General features: G+C 39.9%; 1 protein-coding gene across 1 annotated transcript in view; it reads right to left on the bottom strand.

Annotated features, from left to right (window-relative positions):
* The window catches only part of SPECC1 (sperm antigen with calponin homology and coiled-coil domains 1), an 84,507-nt gene that overhangs the window by 57,587 nt on the left and 11,483 nt on the right, over positions 1–15,437 (bottom strand). Inside the window, exon 3 of the mRNA XM_013953885.2 lies at positions 12,023–12,158. Coding sequence (XP_013809339.2) covers positions 12,023–12,158 — 136 coding nt within the window. The remainder of the gene's footprint in view (positions 1–12,022; positions 12,159–15,437) is intronic.

Below are 15,437 nucleotides of genomic sequence, written 5' to 3'. Positions count from 1 at the left end.
GCAGACTCCGTAGGATAACATGTCAGGCATTGAAGGCCCCCCCTTGCAGGCGTTCTGTTCCAAAGACCAAAGGATTTCTTTCAGAAAAGCTTCCCTAAGGACAGTGCTGTGATCTCAGATACCGAGCAGTAATGAACAGCATTTACAAGTCACAAGGTAAACAGCGGTAATTTCACTAGCAGGCTCAAAAACATCCGCATTATCTCTGACAACAGCCTCTGTTTCCTCTCAGCAGGACACTGCAGTGAAACCCCCGAGAACAAAACCCGATCTCCTGCAGTGAAAGCCCAGAAAGCTGCAGAAAGCAGCCCCGACATTTCGCGTGGGGCTGGTCAGACAGCCTTTCAGACCGTACAGACCTTGGTCGTGCTCCTCCGCTCGCCCAGGCTGGTTGCCCATCTTCGGCACGCTCCCCGGCTCTTCCCCAGGCTCTTCTAGCACCCCGGCGCCCTGCTCATGCTCTGTGTCAGGCGCAGATCTGCCTCTATCTGCCTTTAATGTCCACGCTTCAGTCAACTTAAAAAGGAAAAAAAGTCAGCTCCTTCCTAGTTCCTGGCACCAGGAACAGAGCCTGCTGCTCATGCTGAAGCAGCTGTGGCTCTCCCTCCTACCTCATTACAATATTATGCACTGAAGGCCGGCCTGTGCAGTTAATTAGCTGCCTGACTGCTGGAATAAAAGGAAGGGGGAGAAAGAGAGGCAGAGAGAGAGAGCAAGAGGGACTCAACGTGCAGCGTAGGCCACTCAGAGGCAGCAAGAGCAAACTGCAGGCGGCTCAAAGAATGCCACCGATTTCACGAAGCTCCACTGAAACCAGAAACGAAGCTCCAACACAGATAAGAGCTTAACTTGGAAACTAAAGCAGGACTTCAGTGCCCCAGCATACCTGTATAATGAAGACACATGGCTGTAGAGGGATGAATGGCCAGAGAGCTAGTTTTATATGTGATACACTAGTAAATTTAAAAACAAAACACACTGAATTGCAACTGTGGATGAAGAAGGGCCAAAAGGACCCTCGGTAGAGACGAGAGCAGCTGAATACCCGCCAGCAAAGACAAAATTCATTTGGAGCCACAATTCAGCACATTACCTTATGCAGACTTGCCATGGAATACAAACTGACCCCTAAGCATAGGCTTAAGTACACTGTTGAGTGGAGATGCACTGAAGTGTGTAGTTAAGGACTGCTCTTAATTAACTTTCACAAGAATTTAGGGGCAGAATTCCAGAAGTGCTCAGCATCTTCTGAAAAGTTAGATACTTCTAAGATACTTAAATGGAGATCAAACTCTTCTAAAAACCTGAACACAATTGTGAGCCTGAGCCTTCCTGAAAAGTCTAGTCTTTGTATCAGATTTGTTCTGACATACTCTGGAGCTATTCCTGGGTAAGCTTGAGCATCCCCAACTCTTCTTATCCTCACCTGGTGCTGAAAATGATCAGTACATTGCAGATTCACATCCGTATTATTTAAAAAAAAAGTACAGAACACACTGAATACTATTAAAACTTAATTCTCTTTGTCAAAGAATGTGTATTACTTTTACTGAAAAATTACAGTGATTGCCAAAATTCCCCATCATGTTAGTTCCTCATAAGTACTGTAAAAGAATATAACTGATAGCCCCTACATCTACAAGTTGCAACCACAAATATGATCTACATACCATATCTGAATCATCAATGTTTTGACTGACTTGTAGTGCAAAAAGAGCTGCATGAGGCAGGCCTATCCACAGACAGTGGCCAGTATCTGATCCTTCCGAGGAAGGAATAAAGATGCTCCTCACTAATAGAGTCATGATATACATGAGGAAAAAAAGGAGTTCTGAATGACTCCAGTGATCAGTTTCCATTACATGGATAATTAACAAAATCATCTTGCTGAAGTCTTAATTTCAGCAAGAGGATTAAAAAAAATTAAGAAAATAATAAACTTTAACATGTTTCTTAGGCTCAAACAAGACTGAAAATAAAATATACAGAAACTAAGCCAGCTAGTTGTGAATCCATTGTCTCAAATCAAAGAAATCCTGAGATGATTCAATATGATAGGAACAAAATTTTTCTAATACTTCAGTCTAACAGGGTGAGTTAGCTGTCAATCTTAATTTTTCATTTTTCATTGTTCTTGCTCTAGCACTTTATGGGTGAAGCTAAAAGTTTTCATATAGCTTTCTATATTTGGATGGCATTAAACAAAATTCCCATTGACTTCTTTCTTATGACATGCCACGTATAAAATGCTTGTTTAATGAATGAGCCATTCTGTATAAAAGGGTCATTGATAGTGCATTCTTTTTCTAAAAGTCATCTTACAGTCTCTTAAGTTTTGCATCAGGTGTTCAGTCTGCCAATCAGTTTTCTCAAAAGTGCGGAAACAAATCCCCTCAAATTGGTGTTGAAACATATCTCCAAGACAAAGAGATTTTCTTTTATTATAGACTACAGAGTGACTTCTGCTTTTCTTCAACAGGATTCACCAGTGGGATTGCATTAGTCAACATAATCTCTTGGGTTGTTAAATCCTGACACTAAGCATTTATTATTTCAACACCTGCTTTCTATTTCTCTAACACAAAGGAGAATAGTGGAAAAGCATCCCAGTACAGTAGGGGGTGCAGCCTGCAGTAATTATGAAATGTAATCACTGAGTCACAGCAAAGACCTGAAATCTGAGCACTCTAGAAGAGTCATGACAGGAAGAGCAAATCTGTTCTTTTTGACAATGGTATGAAATGCAAGTCAGAAAGATTCTGGCACCATGATAGGCATAATGATGTCAAACAAAAGACTTCTAGGCCAAGCCCACAGTGAAAGGGAAGGTGTGAGTTTTAAAATACAGCTAGCCTGAGCAGAAGCCATGGAGGCAAATATTACCACTTATGTGAGTTGCAGCTCAAACCATGAGGGAAAAGAAAAAAGAATAAGGCAAGCATAACTTCCAGCATGGTGCACAGGTGACAAATTGTACTATTCAACCATGACAGACATGCAGCCAAATCTTCAGACAACCATTTATCATTTGAGCATTTTACATTATTTCCCTTTCCTCCTCAGTAATAAAGTTACAAAATTAAATGAACGAACGAACAATTTAATCTCCCTAAAGCAGATTAGCTGGATTCTTCCTAGGCATAAGGACTGACTCACTCCTTTCCACTATTCTGTGGGTACCCATTTGTGGGACAGCCAAAAAAACCACAAACACCCCTTTTCTATATAATATTTAACTCTTTCAAGTCACCGTTCAAATGACAGGACTTATTTACCAGGCATAACCTTTTCTCACATCCTGCTCTCACAGTACAGCAAAGTAATTAGCACAACTTTTGGAAGTTCAAATTGTAATCCATGCTCAAAAGGAAAAGGGTGAAGATGCCACAGAATGATCTCAAATTTCCAGTGGCCAGGTCACTGACAGTCTTTTCAGAAGGCTAAGGTCTAAGAAATTTATAAATGCTGAGCAAGACCTCCAGAGGCTGGACCTTCTGGCCAAGATTGAACTAAACTGAATGGGTGAAATATGGACACTATCAATACCAGTGTACACTACCATGCTCTACTTCTTCCATTAATGCTGTGGCTTTAATGAACATTAAGTACACGTAGGAGGGATGAGAATTCTACAGAGACATGTATATCATGCACAGTAGTGGATCCCAGAGAATTAGGAGTTCATCAAAGACCACAATGTTCTATAACATCTGCACTGTAACCCAGAAGAAAGAGCAAATGTAGTATTTTTCACCACGTTAAAAACTAAATCTTTGTAGTGAGGATACTTGGTGAGGTCACAGATAAGTTCATGGCACAAAAATGCAGCCTTCCAGGAACCCATCTGAGATGTAGCTGTCAATCCCTCCCCTCTTACTTTACAGTATTAAAATCTAATGCAAGCCAAAAGTTGCTGAAAAAACAGTGGAAAAAAAATTTAGCACAAGGAATACCAAGCCCTCTCCTGATATGTATACTTGTTAGACCAGGCCAGCTTTGCATTCCTTTCTTTCCCTCCCTCCCATTCTCTAAGTGCAAACACAATGGCACTCTGCCAAGGCATTTTGGCTGTGATACATTTAGGCCTAGAGAATTAGTGTTAAGGATCATTTGTCTTCAAACAAGCTGAAGGAAAGCTGATAATTAACCTAAGGCAGGTAGTCATAAGGTTGCGTTGACTTTGCTGAACTACTTCCCTAAAGAAATCTGAAAAGAAACAAAAACAAACCAAGAGATCATAGATGTGTAGTATTCCAGGGCTAGCCAAGCATGTTCTCCTTTCTGTTTAGGTATCCCTAGTAAGGCTTTTGTGATCTTCACAGTTTGCTTACAGCTGTAATGGATCTTCCCTACATGTGTTAGCTTGAGCCAATTAACTGTCAACAATTTAGTGAGTCATGTCATTACGGTCTTTAAGATTTAGCATTTCAGTGTCCCCACCACACACTGAATACTCTTAACTGGCTCAGATCCCAGGGGGTAAACATGTGCCAGGAAAGTCATTCTCGGGGGAGTATACAACAGAAGGAAAGGGTCTCCTTTATTTCACAAATTGTTTTAACAAAGTTGCATGCAAAATCTTAGAATGTTTTAATATGGATTCAATACAGTAAATTAGAATCATGCACTAGATTAGGACAGCAAAGAAAAAGGTACATACTGGAGACAGTGTTGTCGGCAGAAGTCAGTTCTTACTTGTTTAATAATGCAAGGTGACTGCAGAGTCTATTAATGCCTCTTAAAGGAACTGCATCTCAAAGAAATTGTTATCCTTAACAGAGTCAAGATTTGGAAATCCCAAAAGGCAGTCACTAAAATGCGTTGTTCTGACTCCACTCCCAGTCTGCAAGAGGGCTCATACAGTACATCCAACAACAGGACAAAAGAATATTAATTATGTCAGTCAACGTTCATATGCCACTTTCGGAACAAAATGAGAGCATCCATCAATAGATTCCTTTGATTCAGGGAATCACGGGACTGAGATCTTGAGCCAACAGTTATCAGAGTTTAACAATAAGACCACTGCTATTTTTTCATTAAAGAACTAGTGAACTCCTTTTGCCCTACTAGAATAAGTGCCTTTTCTGATTAAAATATCCTCCTGAAGTAACATATTTATCAGAAAGGAGAAAGATTCCCGAAGTACAGTCATGCAAAGCAGTACCCATTCCAAATAATTCTAAAACATAGAACTGTCCATTAGTTACGGGTAGAAAGAGTGGAGACTAGAAGAACCTGAACATTTAATATGGCAACAAACGCCATCATATAGGAATTTTTTTCAGAAAATGCAGTAGAGGTGGACATAAGCATTTGAATGTGCAGGCTATCATTACAAAGAAAAAAAAAATCACTGTAAGACTATATAAGAGGAACTTCACATGCAGGAGACTCTCTAAGAAAACAGCAGATTTCAGTCCCTTCTCTGTGGAACGTACAGGTTATAACATGTATTCCAAGCTTATATACTTGCAAATGTGACTAGGTAGCTGCTTGGTCAGCATCATCTTTTTAACCATCAAAGTTTTTAACTACTGACACAGTAGAAACACTCAAAGTGAACAAAAAATGCCTGAAATTGCTATAAAATGCAAATCTTTCAGATGCCATCAATGGAATCTGGAATCCCAAGTTTGGTCTACATCAGTTCTTGAACATTCACTTTAGGGGTCAGTGGGTGAAATCCTCAAAAATGTTGCTAAAACTTAGTCTTACATGCTTCACATCTAGGGAAATCAAAGATAGAGAAAATGTTTTGCTAAGTAATGTCAGAGAGTTTAATGTTCAGATTCAAGTTTGCAGCAGTTTATTACAAATGATCATGCAGATACGTATAGGTGTGTGTGGACATTAATATGTATATCCAGCTACATGTAGAGTTATGGATGTAAGTGCACACATTTATTTCCACATTGGTTTGCATGTTAAATTCCTGCAGTGCTTCCTGCTGTTTGAATGACATCCTGACAAGATAATTTGAGTCTTCCTTTCCTTTGTATATCAGTTCTGGAGCTAGAATCTCTTTTTCTTGATGAAAAAGTAGAATTATGCTAGAACCAAGTGTTATACCTGGGAAGGGTAGCAAAATGCAACTAGTTTTCCAGATTAAGTTTTAAAGCATATATATTGTTCCTGGGAAAGGCCAAATTAGGTCATATATTTGGTTTCTAGTGAAGTCTCATGGAATAGACAGCACCAATCTCAGTGTCTCTCACACTTGTCTATCTTTTACAAGAAAGACGAGACAGTAACAAGACTGAATGTGTAGTGCAGCAACTGTTACACAAACCTATGTCCTAGTCCTTTGATGTGACAGATCACAAAAAGCAGGCCCTGTCAAAAACTGATGTATGGGATGGTAAAGAGGCCCCAAGGTCAGCTGAGACCCATTCTTCAAGAGGAATCACTTTCCTTTTTTCTGTTCTAATTGGAGTCCATTAGCATCTTATGAAGAATTAAACTGTCAATTAGATTTTTCAAGGAATTTTTAGAAAGACCTTTATTAAGAAAAATACCTTTCTTGAATTTTCTGACCATCTAGACCATTTCTGGTCTAGATTAGTTTTACATTAACCTAAACAGTTACTGCAAATCAGAAAATGGCAAACACTGGTCTAGCAGAGAAGATAGCAGAAATAAAAACACAGGAACTTCCTTAGACTCCATATATTATTCTCAAATAGGAACCCTGAAATGACAATTCTATAAATGTGCAGGAAACTCTGAAATCTCTAGTCTCCCAGACTTTTGATTTTGTGGGAAAGAAACATTGAAAGAAGAATACATCTATTTAGTGATATGGGTAATACAACAATAACAAAGAGAAGACACCTCTCTAAAATCAAGCATGGCTGAATCCTTCTTGTCCACATTTCACAAGTGACTCTTATCTTTCCCAGCACTAAAGCTAAACTAAAGTCTCATTGGATCTGCCCATTCAAACCAAACAAACTGTTCCGTGGCAGAATATAATTAACACATAAATATGCAGAACAACCTTAATTTGCTTTTGTTCTTGGGTCTTTCTATAGTCTTCACTGATTATGCTAAATTCATTGTTTTTTTTTATTTTATTTTACTTCTTAATTTACCAGGCTCTTTCAAACAGCATGCTTTGTACAGCTTCAGTTCTTATGCTGGCAATATTCCATTCCGAGGTCAGTGGTTTTTTGTCCAGGTAACCTGCAGTTCTGAGTCCAGGTGCTAGATACCTAGGAGATGACTGAAATTTGCCTCCCATATACTTCTGTATTGGCACTGTCTCCAACCATTATACTTAATCAACTCAGCGGGCATGCACAGAAAGCAACATACTTTTCTTGTTGCTTTGGCTGAAAAAAGCATGCCTGTTGTTGATTTTCCCATTTAATGCATAAAAACAAAGGGCAATTTCTGGTGGAATATGGGACAACACAGTAGACCATCCCTAACTTTCCTGCTGGCATCTTAGCTTTTCCTGGCCTCCACGGGTATAACACAACCTACTACCATTGTGAGAAAGTATAGTACCTGTCTTCTAACATGGTTCAAGCTTTAGAGAGATTCTGAGCTTGTCAGTTAAATGTCCAGGGCTTCTATAAATAGTAAGTTATGTGATTATATCATTGTTACTGACTATCTCCTACTTAGACACAGGTTAAAGGGAGACAAAGAGTTCTGCTGAAAACCAGATACTGTTTCGAAGGCAGATTCATTAGTTCTATACAGATTCAGACTTTACTGTGGAAAAAGCAAATAAGCTGATGAAGCAGCCTGAGTAACAAACCCACCTATCTGTTATTTACATTTCAGGGATAACTGATGCTTCATATTGTAGCTGACAGAGCTTGATATAAAAATCAATGTATTTGTCACAAATGGGGATGCCTGAAGTATTCTGAATACTTTCAGCATATGTGCTCCCTGCCAGTCCAGTCATACTTCCTGGTTCTATCTTTTTTTTCTTATGACCTGCACATCAAGCATATGACTTTGTTGTTGTTAAACTTGACAGATAATAGCTACTGGCGCCGAAATAACAGCTAGGAAGTATGATTAAACATGATTAAACTAGACAGCCTTGAGGAAAATTTTCCGAAAGTTCTTGAACTGGGAGTTTGTAGGGAGTGACAGAGAACTAAGAGTCAGCATTTAGCATGATCTCCAGGGTTCACTGAGCAAGTAATTTCACCTTTCGAAATCTCAAATTTTCCATCTGCGTATTGCTGCTGCTATGCAATGCTCTTCAAGAAAGGTAAATGATCACATAAGGCACTTTTAAATTCTCTCACTGTGAAATAGCAGAGCTAAAGGTTATTTGCTTTGTAAACCTCAAAGTGTCAGAATCTGAAAATCCCCGATTTGCTGTAATCCTGAAATTTAAGGAGAAGAAGGGATTCCTAGTTACTCACATAGATATTTCTCTATTTAAACACTGTAAAACAATTTATTTACTACTTGGCTTCATGGATTGGATGGCTTCACAACTACATGCCTTAAAAATAAACATTTTACAAGATTAACAATCTCTTCCTTGTCTTCCTCCTGTTTTGCAATTTTTCCAGTTCTTTTTCTTCTACTAGAACATGAAAAGCAATGCAATAGCTCTGTAAGTTTGGTTTTAACGTAAAATCAAATTGCTACTTCAGGACACTACATGGAAAGATATAACACTGTGGATAAGGAAACTAAATCCAAGACAACTCTCTCTGCATGCTATTTCCCATTACTTGAAGTTTCAAAACTGCCAAGCAGTTACAAAGCCAAACATCGCAGCACAGAACTTCCAGCCAAAATCCACCTCCAGTTCCCATTTGCTCAACCCCACTTGCCAAGAATGGAGACATGAGATTGGCCTCATCCTCCTTTAAGTTGCTTGTGATTTACTGCATTAGCTTCCAAGGCAGACAGGGTAGCGTATGTCAGCAAAAGGCAAGAATGAATGGCTTGAACTCCACCAAGGGCAGCATACAAACTAACCTATTTTAAACAAGCAAGGTTGTGTCAATTATTTATTATCTGCAGCATTTGGAACATGTGCTATTACTCAAGGTCAACACACAAATGTCGGACAGTCACACCCAAAGAAGAAAGCAACCTTAGCCTTTTTTTTTTTCCTCCATAACTTGTTTCTTTTAATTTCTCTTACACAATATCAATTGAGTGCCACTAGAGTGTAGCTGGAACTAATATACTATCCTTTCAGTAAAATAATCAAATCACTCAGTTGAATAACAGACAAAAAGCTCAATGTTAACAAGCACAAGGGGGAGAAAAAAAACCATAATGTCTCCAGTTAATACATGAAAGAAAAAGGCAGAACTGATGAAGGCGACTGGAGAAGCCAGAGAGAGTGGTTTCAGAACAAAATTTCAAGTTCTACGCAGTTGGCTCTGCACACAAACATCTACATTTCACAGCTACAGGAACGTCCTTGGTTAGATTACTTCCACAGTCAGTGTTGCAGCTTAGTCTTGATCACAATCAGAGACTATCTGGATGCCATTTCAGTAAAGCATGGTAACACTCTCTGCTGTTCTCTCTACTTGATGTTCCCAAGAACATCATCTGTCCTTCATCATATCCAAATTTTAATTTTTTTCTAAGCAACAATATACTGTATTATAACAAGTCTGTTGGTATTTGTTCACAGCGTGACCATCTAAAAGCAGCATTCAGCTTTGTAACCTTGCTCACTACTATCTAGCACCTTTCAGTGGCCATAATAGTGACAAGTCTTGTCAGAATACAGCTAGATTTCCAAGTATCCTTACGGCATATGGAACAACTGTGAAAATTTAGATATGTAACATATGCATATATGTAGATAGCACCTTTAAGATCTGGGCCAGTTCTAGACTGAAAGGAATTTTAGAGAAATGGCACATCTGTACTTACTGTTTATCTGTGCAATCTACATAGCCCCATACTTGTATTCTTTTTGCTCAGCATTAATATTATCATTCATACTTCTATACCTGTTAATGCAAAGCAATATATGAGTTCTAATGATGTAATTTAAGTTGGCAAAATAGTATCCAAATGTAACTTGACCTCCCTAAACCATTCTACCCTTTATGTTTAAAATAGTCATCATCATAAATCTTATCCCTCCCCCACTCCCTGTTATTATACATGCATGCAGAAGGGGGCTCTCTATTCCAGTGCTTTTATTTTTATATCTGACATATGTATTCCATTCTGAACTCCCTGCAGTGCTATTTCTCTGGCTGCATTCCCAGGATCCTATGCTGCATCATCTGAACAGGTTTTCTTTCACTCTCATTGCCCCTCCCAAGCATCTTTTGCCAGCATTATGCCTCTTTATTGGCTGATGAATCTTGAATGCCTTTAGATGAGACTAGTCACTATTATATTTGGGTATCCAGACCCTGATTAACTACAGAACAGGATCTGTATTTGTGTTACTATGAATCATTTATACTTTTACAATACGCATCATTTAGCTGGTATGTGTGGGGGGGGAAGTATATAAAGATTTTTTTTTTTTTTAATCCGTTTCTGGTTAGTAACAAAGCCCTGTTCCTTGCTTGAACACAGCCACAGCCTGCAGAGGCTGTGACAAATACGGAGGTCATGGTCAAATTTAATAAGATCTCACATTCCCTTGGAAATGCCACCAGAGAGCAGACAAAAGCAAGCGTTTGCTGTGCTCCTAGGGGAAAGCAGACTGTTTGCACAGAAGCCCTTGGTATGCGGATGGTGTCGCTGCCTTTAGAAACAGGCTTAGAGCTGAAACCAATGGGAACAAGCTGAGGGGGCTAACGCTGAAGGAGAGAGCATGCCGCGAAGCAGCTCAGGAGCACGGGCTATACACGAAGATGCTTGGGTTGGCTCTTTCTTCTTTTGGCTGCTGTGGCACGCCGGCAGCAGGGTGACTGGGCTGCTCAGTCAGCAGAGGGAGAAGAGCGAATTCTATTGAGAGGCGGTGAGCATTAAAAAGGGCCGCTCTCTAACTGATGTATCGCAGTGGCAGGCAGGGAGCAGGGCCCCTCTAACGACACCCCTGCTACGGGGGCGGGCGGGGCCCCGCGCAGCCCGGGGCCCCCGCGCCGGCCGGGCCCGGGCCGCCAGCGCCACCGCGTGGCCGCTCGGGGACTCGGCCGGGCCGCGGCGGGCCCGCGGGCCGCTCAGGCGCAGGCCGGGGCGCTCGGCTCCCGAACGGCTCCTAGAAACCTCCAGGTGCTTAAAGAATTCTTGGCTGCGCCGACAGGAGGTACCGCGCCTTTGCTCACCCACTGCTGGAGAACCAGCGCGCAACTGACCTGGAACACGGGAATGTGAAGGGGGACGTGAATTTCTTTCTGGGAAACTAACAGAAGAGTGAATTTAACGACGCAGAGGTCGCTTCCAATCCTCTGTCCACTGGAAGTCAAGAAAAAGACTCTGCCTAATACACAAATCTACAACATACTTGCTATGAATTGGTGGCATTTACAGATCCTTATTTCATCGTTAAGTAACAAAAATGATCTTCAGATCAAAAGTAAATTCAGTAAGACGGTGCATATAAATGCATATTAAATTCAGACAACAAAGGCATACAGAACAGGGAAAATCATGTTTCTGCTATCTTCATATTTTTCCCCCTAATTCTTTATGTTGCCTTTTTCCTAAAAGACAAATGGTTTACTTTTTTGGAAAGCTTTATATACTTAAAATTGAAGAATATTCCCTAATATAGGAAAACCGATCTTTTTTTTAGAGGAACAGTTCAATATTGCTAATGACTAGTCATTGCAGAATAGCCAAGACTTCTGTTGAGTCCAAATTTGGGAAAGCTTCTGCCTTTTCTAGTCTTTAATACTGTGGTAGATTACTAGCTTGCGGGGTGTAGAACATACTGAAAAGCCAGTCTGCAAAGCACAGTCCATCTCTTCTGATATGCTGAATATTACAAGAGTTTGCTGTGCTACAAGATAGGTGATATGGAAGACTCAGCTAGGTTTTTAGCAAACCAAGTGACACTTAGAGCAAATTTCACATAAAGTACACTGTCTTCCAGTATCTTTGTATCTACCTGTGCTGGGCTTCAGTCGACTCTCAGCAAGCTCAGAAATTGCTCCTGTTGTAATGGTCTTCTTCAGTCTAGAGACTCCAGAAGCCGCTGTCACCCCTGGTTTTGTAAGCATATCATCACTGCTTGCCCTCTTTAGCTGCAAGAAAGAGATTTTTGTGAGCAGAAGATTAAGATCTTGGATAGATCCATCAGCTAATTCATTATACAGAGTAAGAAGATGAAGGAAAAAAATGCCAGGATCCTGGAAGAAAAGGAACATTTTCAGAAAAATAACCCAACAGAAGTACTTAGATATCGTTTCTTATGAATTTAAAGGGAGACTAAATTAAGAGAGGGTTCCCCCCACACACCTTGGCACCAAATGAGCAGCTGTATTTTTCTCTCTTTGGGCCAAGACCCTTCATAACATCCCATGGGCCAAGAAAGAAATGAAATTTAATAGATTTGACTCAAACACTTACTAAGAAGGCATAATTGCCCCAGTACAATCATGTATGCATTTGACTTCCTATATACTATTCTTATATACTAAAAATTTCATACCACTAATACAAGATCTGTAGAAATAAGGACTCAAAAAAAAAAAAAAAAAAAGGAGCTTTGTGTTGCATTCTAGTTTTCCGTGAAGTTGGCTAAGAGAGAGTACGGGTCTGATGGTGAAGCATGGAAATGGGGAAAATGGTTTAAAAAGCAAATAGCTGAGGGGGCAGGAGAAAATAGTCTACAGGAATAGACTGTTGGCAACTCGTGCTTCTCAGATACTGCTCTGAACAGCAGTCATCATATTTCCTAGCTGGATTACATTTACTAAGGTATTTAGGCCTCTGCGCATAAATGCCAGCTGCAGAGCCCAACACACAGAGTAGGTCAAAGCAGCAAATAACTAGCCCCTCACTTAATCTGTCTGTCACAAAAAGATATTAGCCCTAACTGGATCTGCTGCTTTTTCACTCCTTGTTCAGGATCGTGCTGTTTTGCCCCAATGGTGACCCCAGATCTTCTTACAGGAGGTCTGAGCCATTCCAGTAGCAAGGGACTGCCAGCTCCTTCCTGTGCTTCTGCCAAACAAGAATCACCAAACTTTGTGGCATCATAAACTGGCCTTTGTGTCATGCACAAAGAACACGCTGGGGACCAAGCCAAAACCCTAAAATCATTCAGCTGAGGAGTTAAAGCTGCTGTACCAAAATGGAAGAGTAGCCAGTACAAGATCTTACACAATTATCAGTGAGAAATCCCTTATCTTAAACATGGCATAATTTCAGCTATTTAGCATCTTTGTTTATTGAAAAGCAACAAATGATATTATGGTGGGAGCTAATACTATCTTTCTTACTAGAAACTGTAGGACTCAACAGAAGAGAAACTGAAAACTGCTCACAAGAAAGCTTTTTGTTCATGTGACCACCAAGGAAATCATTCACAGCAGAGGAATGCACTATTTCTCAAATTTTGCAGAATTCTAAAGATTATTACATATAATACTGATATATTTCATAAGTTTGGAAGAACGGAAAATGTTTGCTTTACTGGATATTTTACAGGATTTTTTTTTCTAAAAATATTAGCTGATAACACTATAATTTACTTAGTGAGGTTTATTGTACATGACAAATCAAGGGACTGTTTTGCCATGCGTTTTTTTTTTGGGGGGGGGGGAACAGCGACAAGGATTTGTTGGTAAATCCAGGCTTACTCTAAACACATACTTAAGAAATCTATGCTATTCAAGCACCATGAACATGCAGAAACCCTGAAATGATGTTGCTTCAACAAGCGGAAGTAGTAGTTTATCTCAGAATTTGGTCAGCTGCTTTCCTATTTGTGTGCCTCCCTAACAGCCTCTAATTACTATCCTGAAGAGAAATATTTTAAGCATTTTAAAAGACCAAGGCTCTGTGGAGTCTCTTTAGAGCAGTGCTTTTCAGTGTTTTTCAGTTTGCGGATACCTTAACAGTTACTACAGATCAAAACCCACTTCCTTAGAAGCTGTCCAGTGACGCCCAGAGGGTCCATGAACCACAGGCTGAAAACCACTGCTCAAGTTAAGTGAAAAGGGCGCACACAACATGCATACTCCCTATTTAGTGGTTCCTGAATGTAAAGATCTTTGAGCAAAATGAAATCTCTCTCTCAACTCCAATTCTTTCTCCCTTTCATCCCTTCCTCTGACTCAGAGTCTGTGGTTTCCTGGACCCCGTGAGCGCAGAAGTTTCAATAGCCAAAGCGTTGATCTGCTCCAGGAAACCAGACATCTAACGTTTTGCCTTCTGGCAGAGCTTTTGCCAGCTCACTCTTAAGAGCAAAACAGAACAATCTGACTTTCTGACCTTTAGAAAAGGCCCTCTGCAGTCTCTCTAAAGTGGCTTTTTCAATATGCTCTCTTTCACAGCAGAACTTCCTACCTCTTTCTAACTCTGCTTCTTCAAGGAAGACTACATTGATGATCCTGCATTTGCAGATGAACAAGAATGTGAAGATTTTAGCTGTAATTAGAAAGACAACCGTCTATATTTAACACCATACACAAATCAGCCATATCAGCTTCCCTAGCTTTCCTGCATTAGCCACTTCAATAGCATTCCCTCAGAGATGCTTGCCTCACCCACAGAGCAAATATTTCAATGACAGTCATAGCTTGCTTGGAGCCCTAGACTGAAATATCCTATTGATAAGATGCTTGGAGCACCTAGGAGCCTGCAAAGCAAGTTAAGTAAATTAATCCTTTGCTTGAGAAGCTGTGAAGATTAATGATCATTAAATTTCCTGTTGATTAAAATGCTGTACCTTGTTATGTATTGTTTACCAAGCTTTACTATTGAAAAACAGTTATAAACAGGAAGCTTGGACTCTCTTTTCACCACTGTTATCTTGGTCTGTATTTGGACCATAAGGTTATTTTTGTTTGCTGGCTACAAACATACAGATGCAACAGCATTTCAGGTGTATTACTCTGTTTTCTTAAAAACACTACTTTGGCAGAAGTTTCTGCTATTTTTGAAAGATGTCTATGTGGAAAGATAGGCTTCATAAAATGCTTGTGTTCCTTTGCATGGAATATTTTTTGTTAATATATTTTGCCTTGATGGAAGAAAAGCATAGATTTTTAGGAATTCTTTATGTCCATTAATAAATCCCTTTGAATTTCTTTACATGTGTTACTATCAGTTGAGCTAAGAATGTCATTTATTTTTCTCAGTCGTCAAAGTTAAGGCAATTCCTTGGCACACAGACTGAAACAGAACCCACTCATGCCTTGTATAGCTACAGTGTCTCCTCTACCACATACAAGATATTTTCAGAAATGTACATTAATCTAATATACAGCACACTACCATACAATCTCCCTGTGCTTAACAAAGTGGCTGAGCCCACTCCAAACCTCAAAGTGTTGTGATGTTCCAGGACTAAACCA

The sequence above is a fragment of the Apteryx mantelli genome, chromosome 22, assembly GCF_036417845.1.
Source record: "Apteryx mantelli isolate bAptMan1 chromosome 22, bAptMan1.hap1, whole genome shotgun sequence".
Taxonomy (NCBI): Eukaryota; Metazoa; Chordata; class Aves; order Apterygiformes; family Apterygidae; genus Apteryx; species Apteryx mantelli.
Note: the sequence above shows the minus strand (reverse complement) of the source record. Positions and strands in the feature narration are given on the sequence as shown.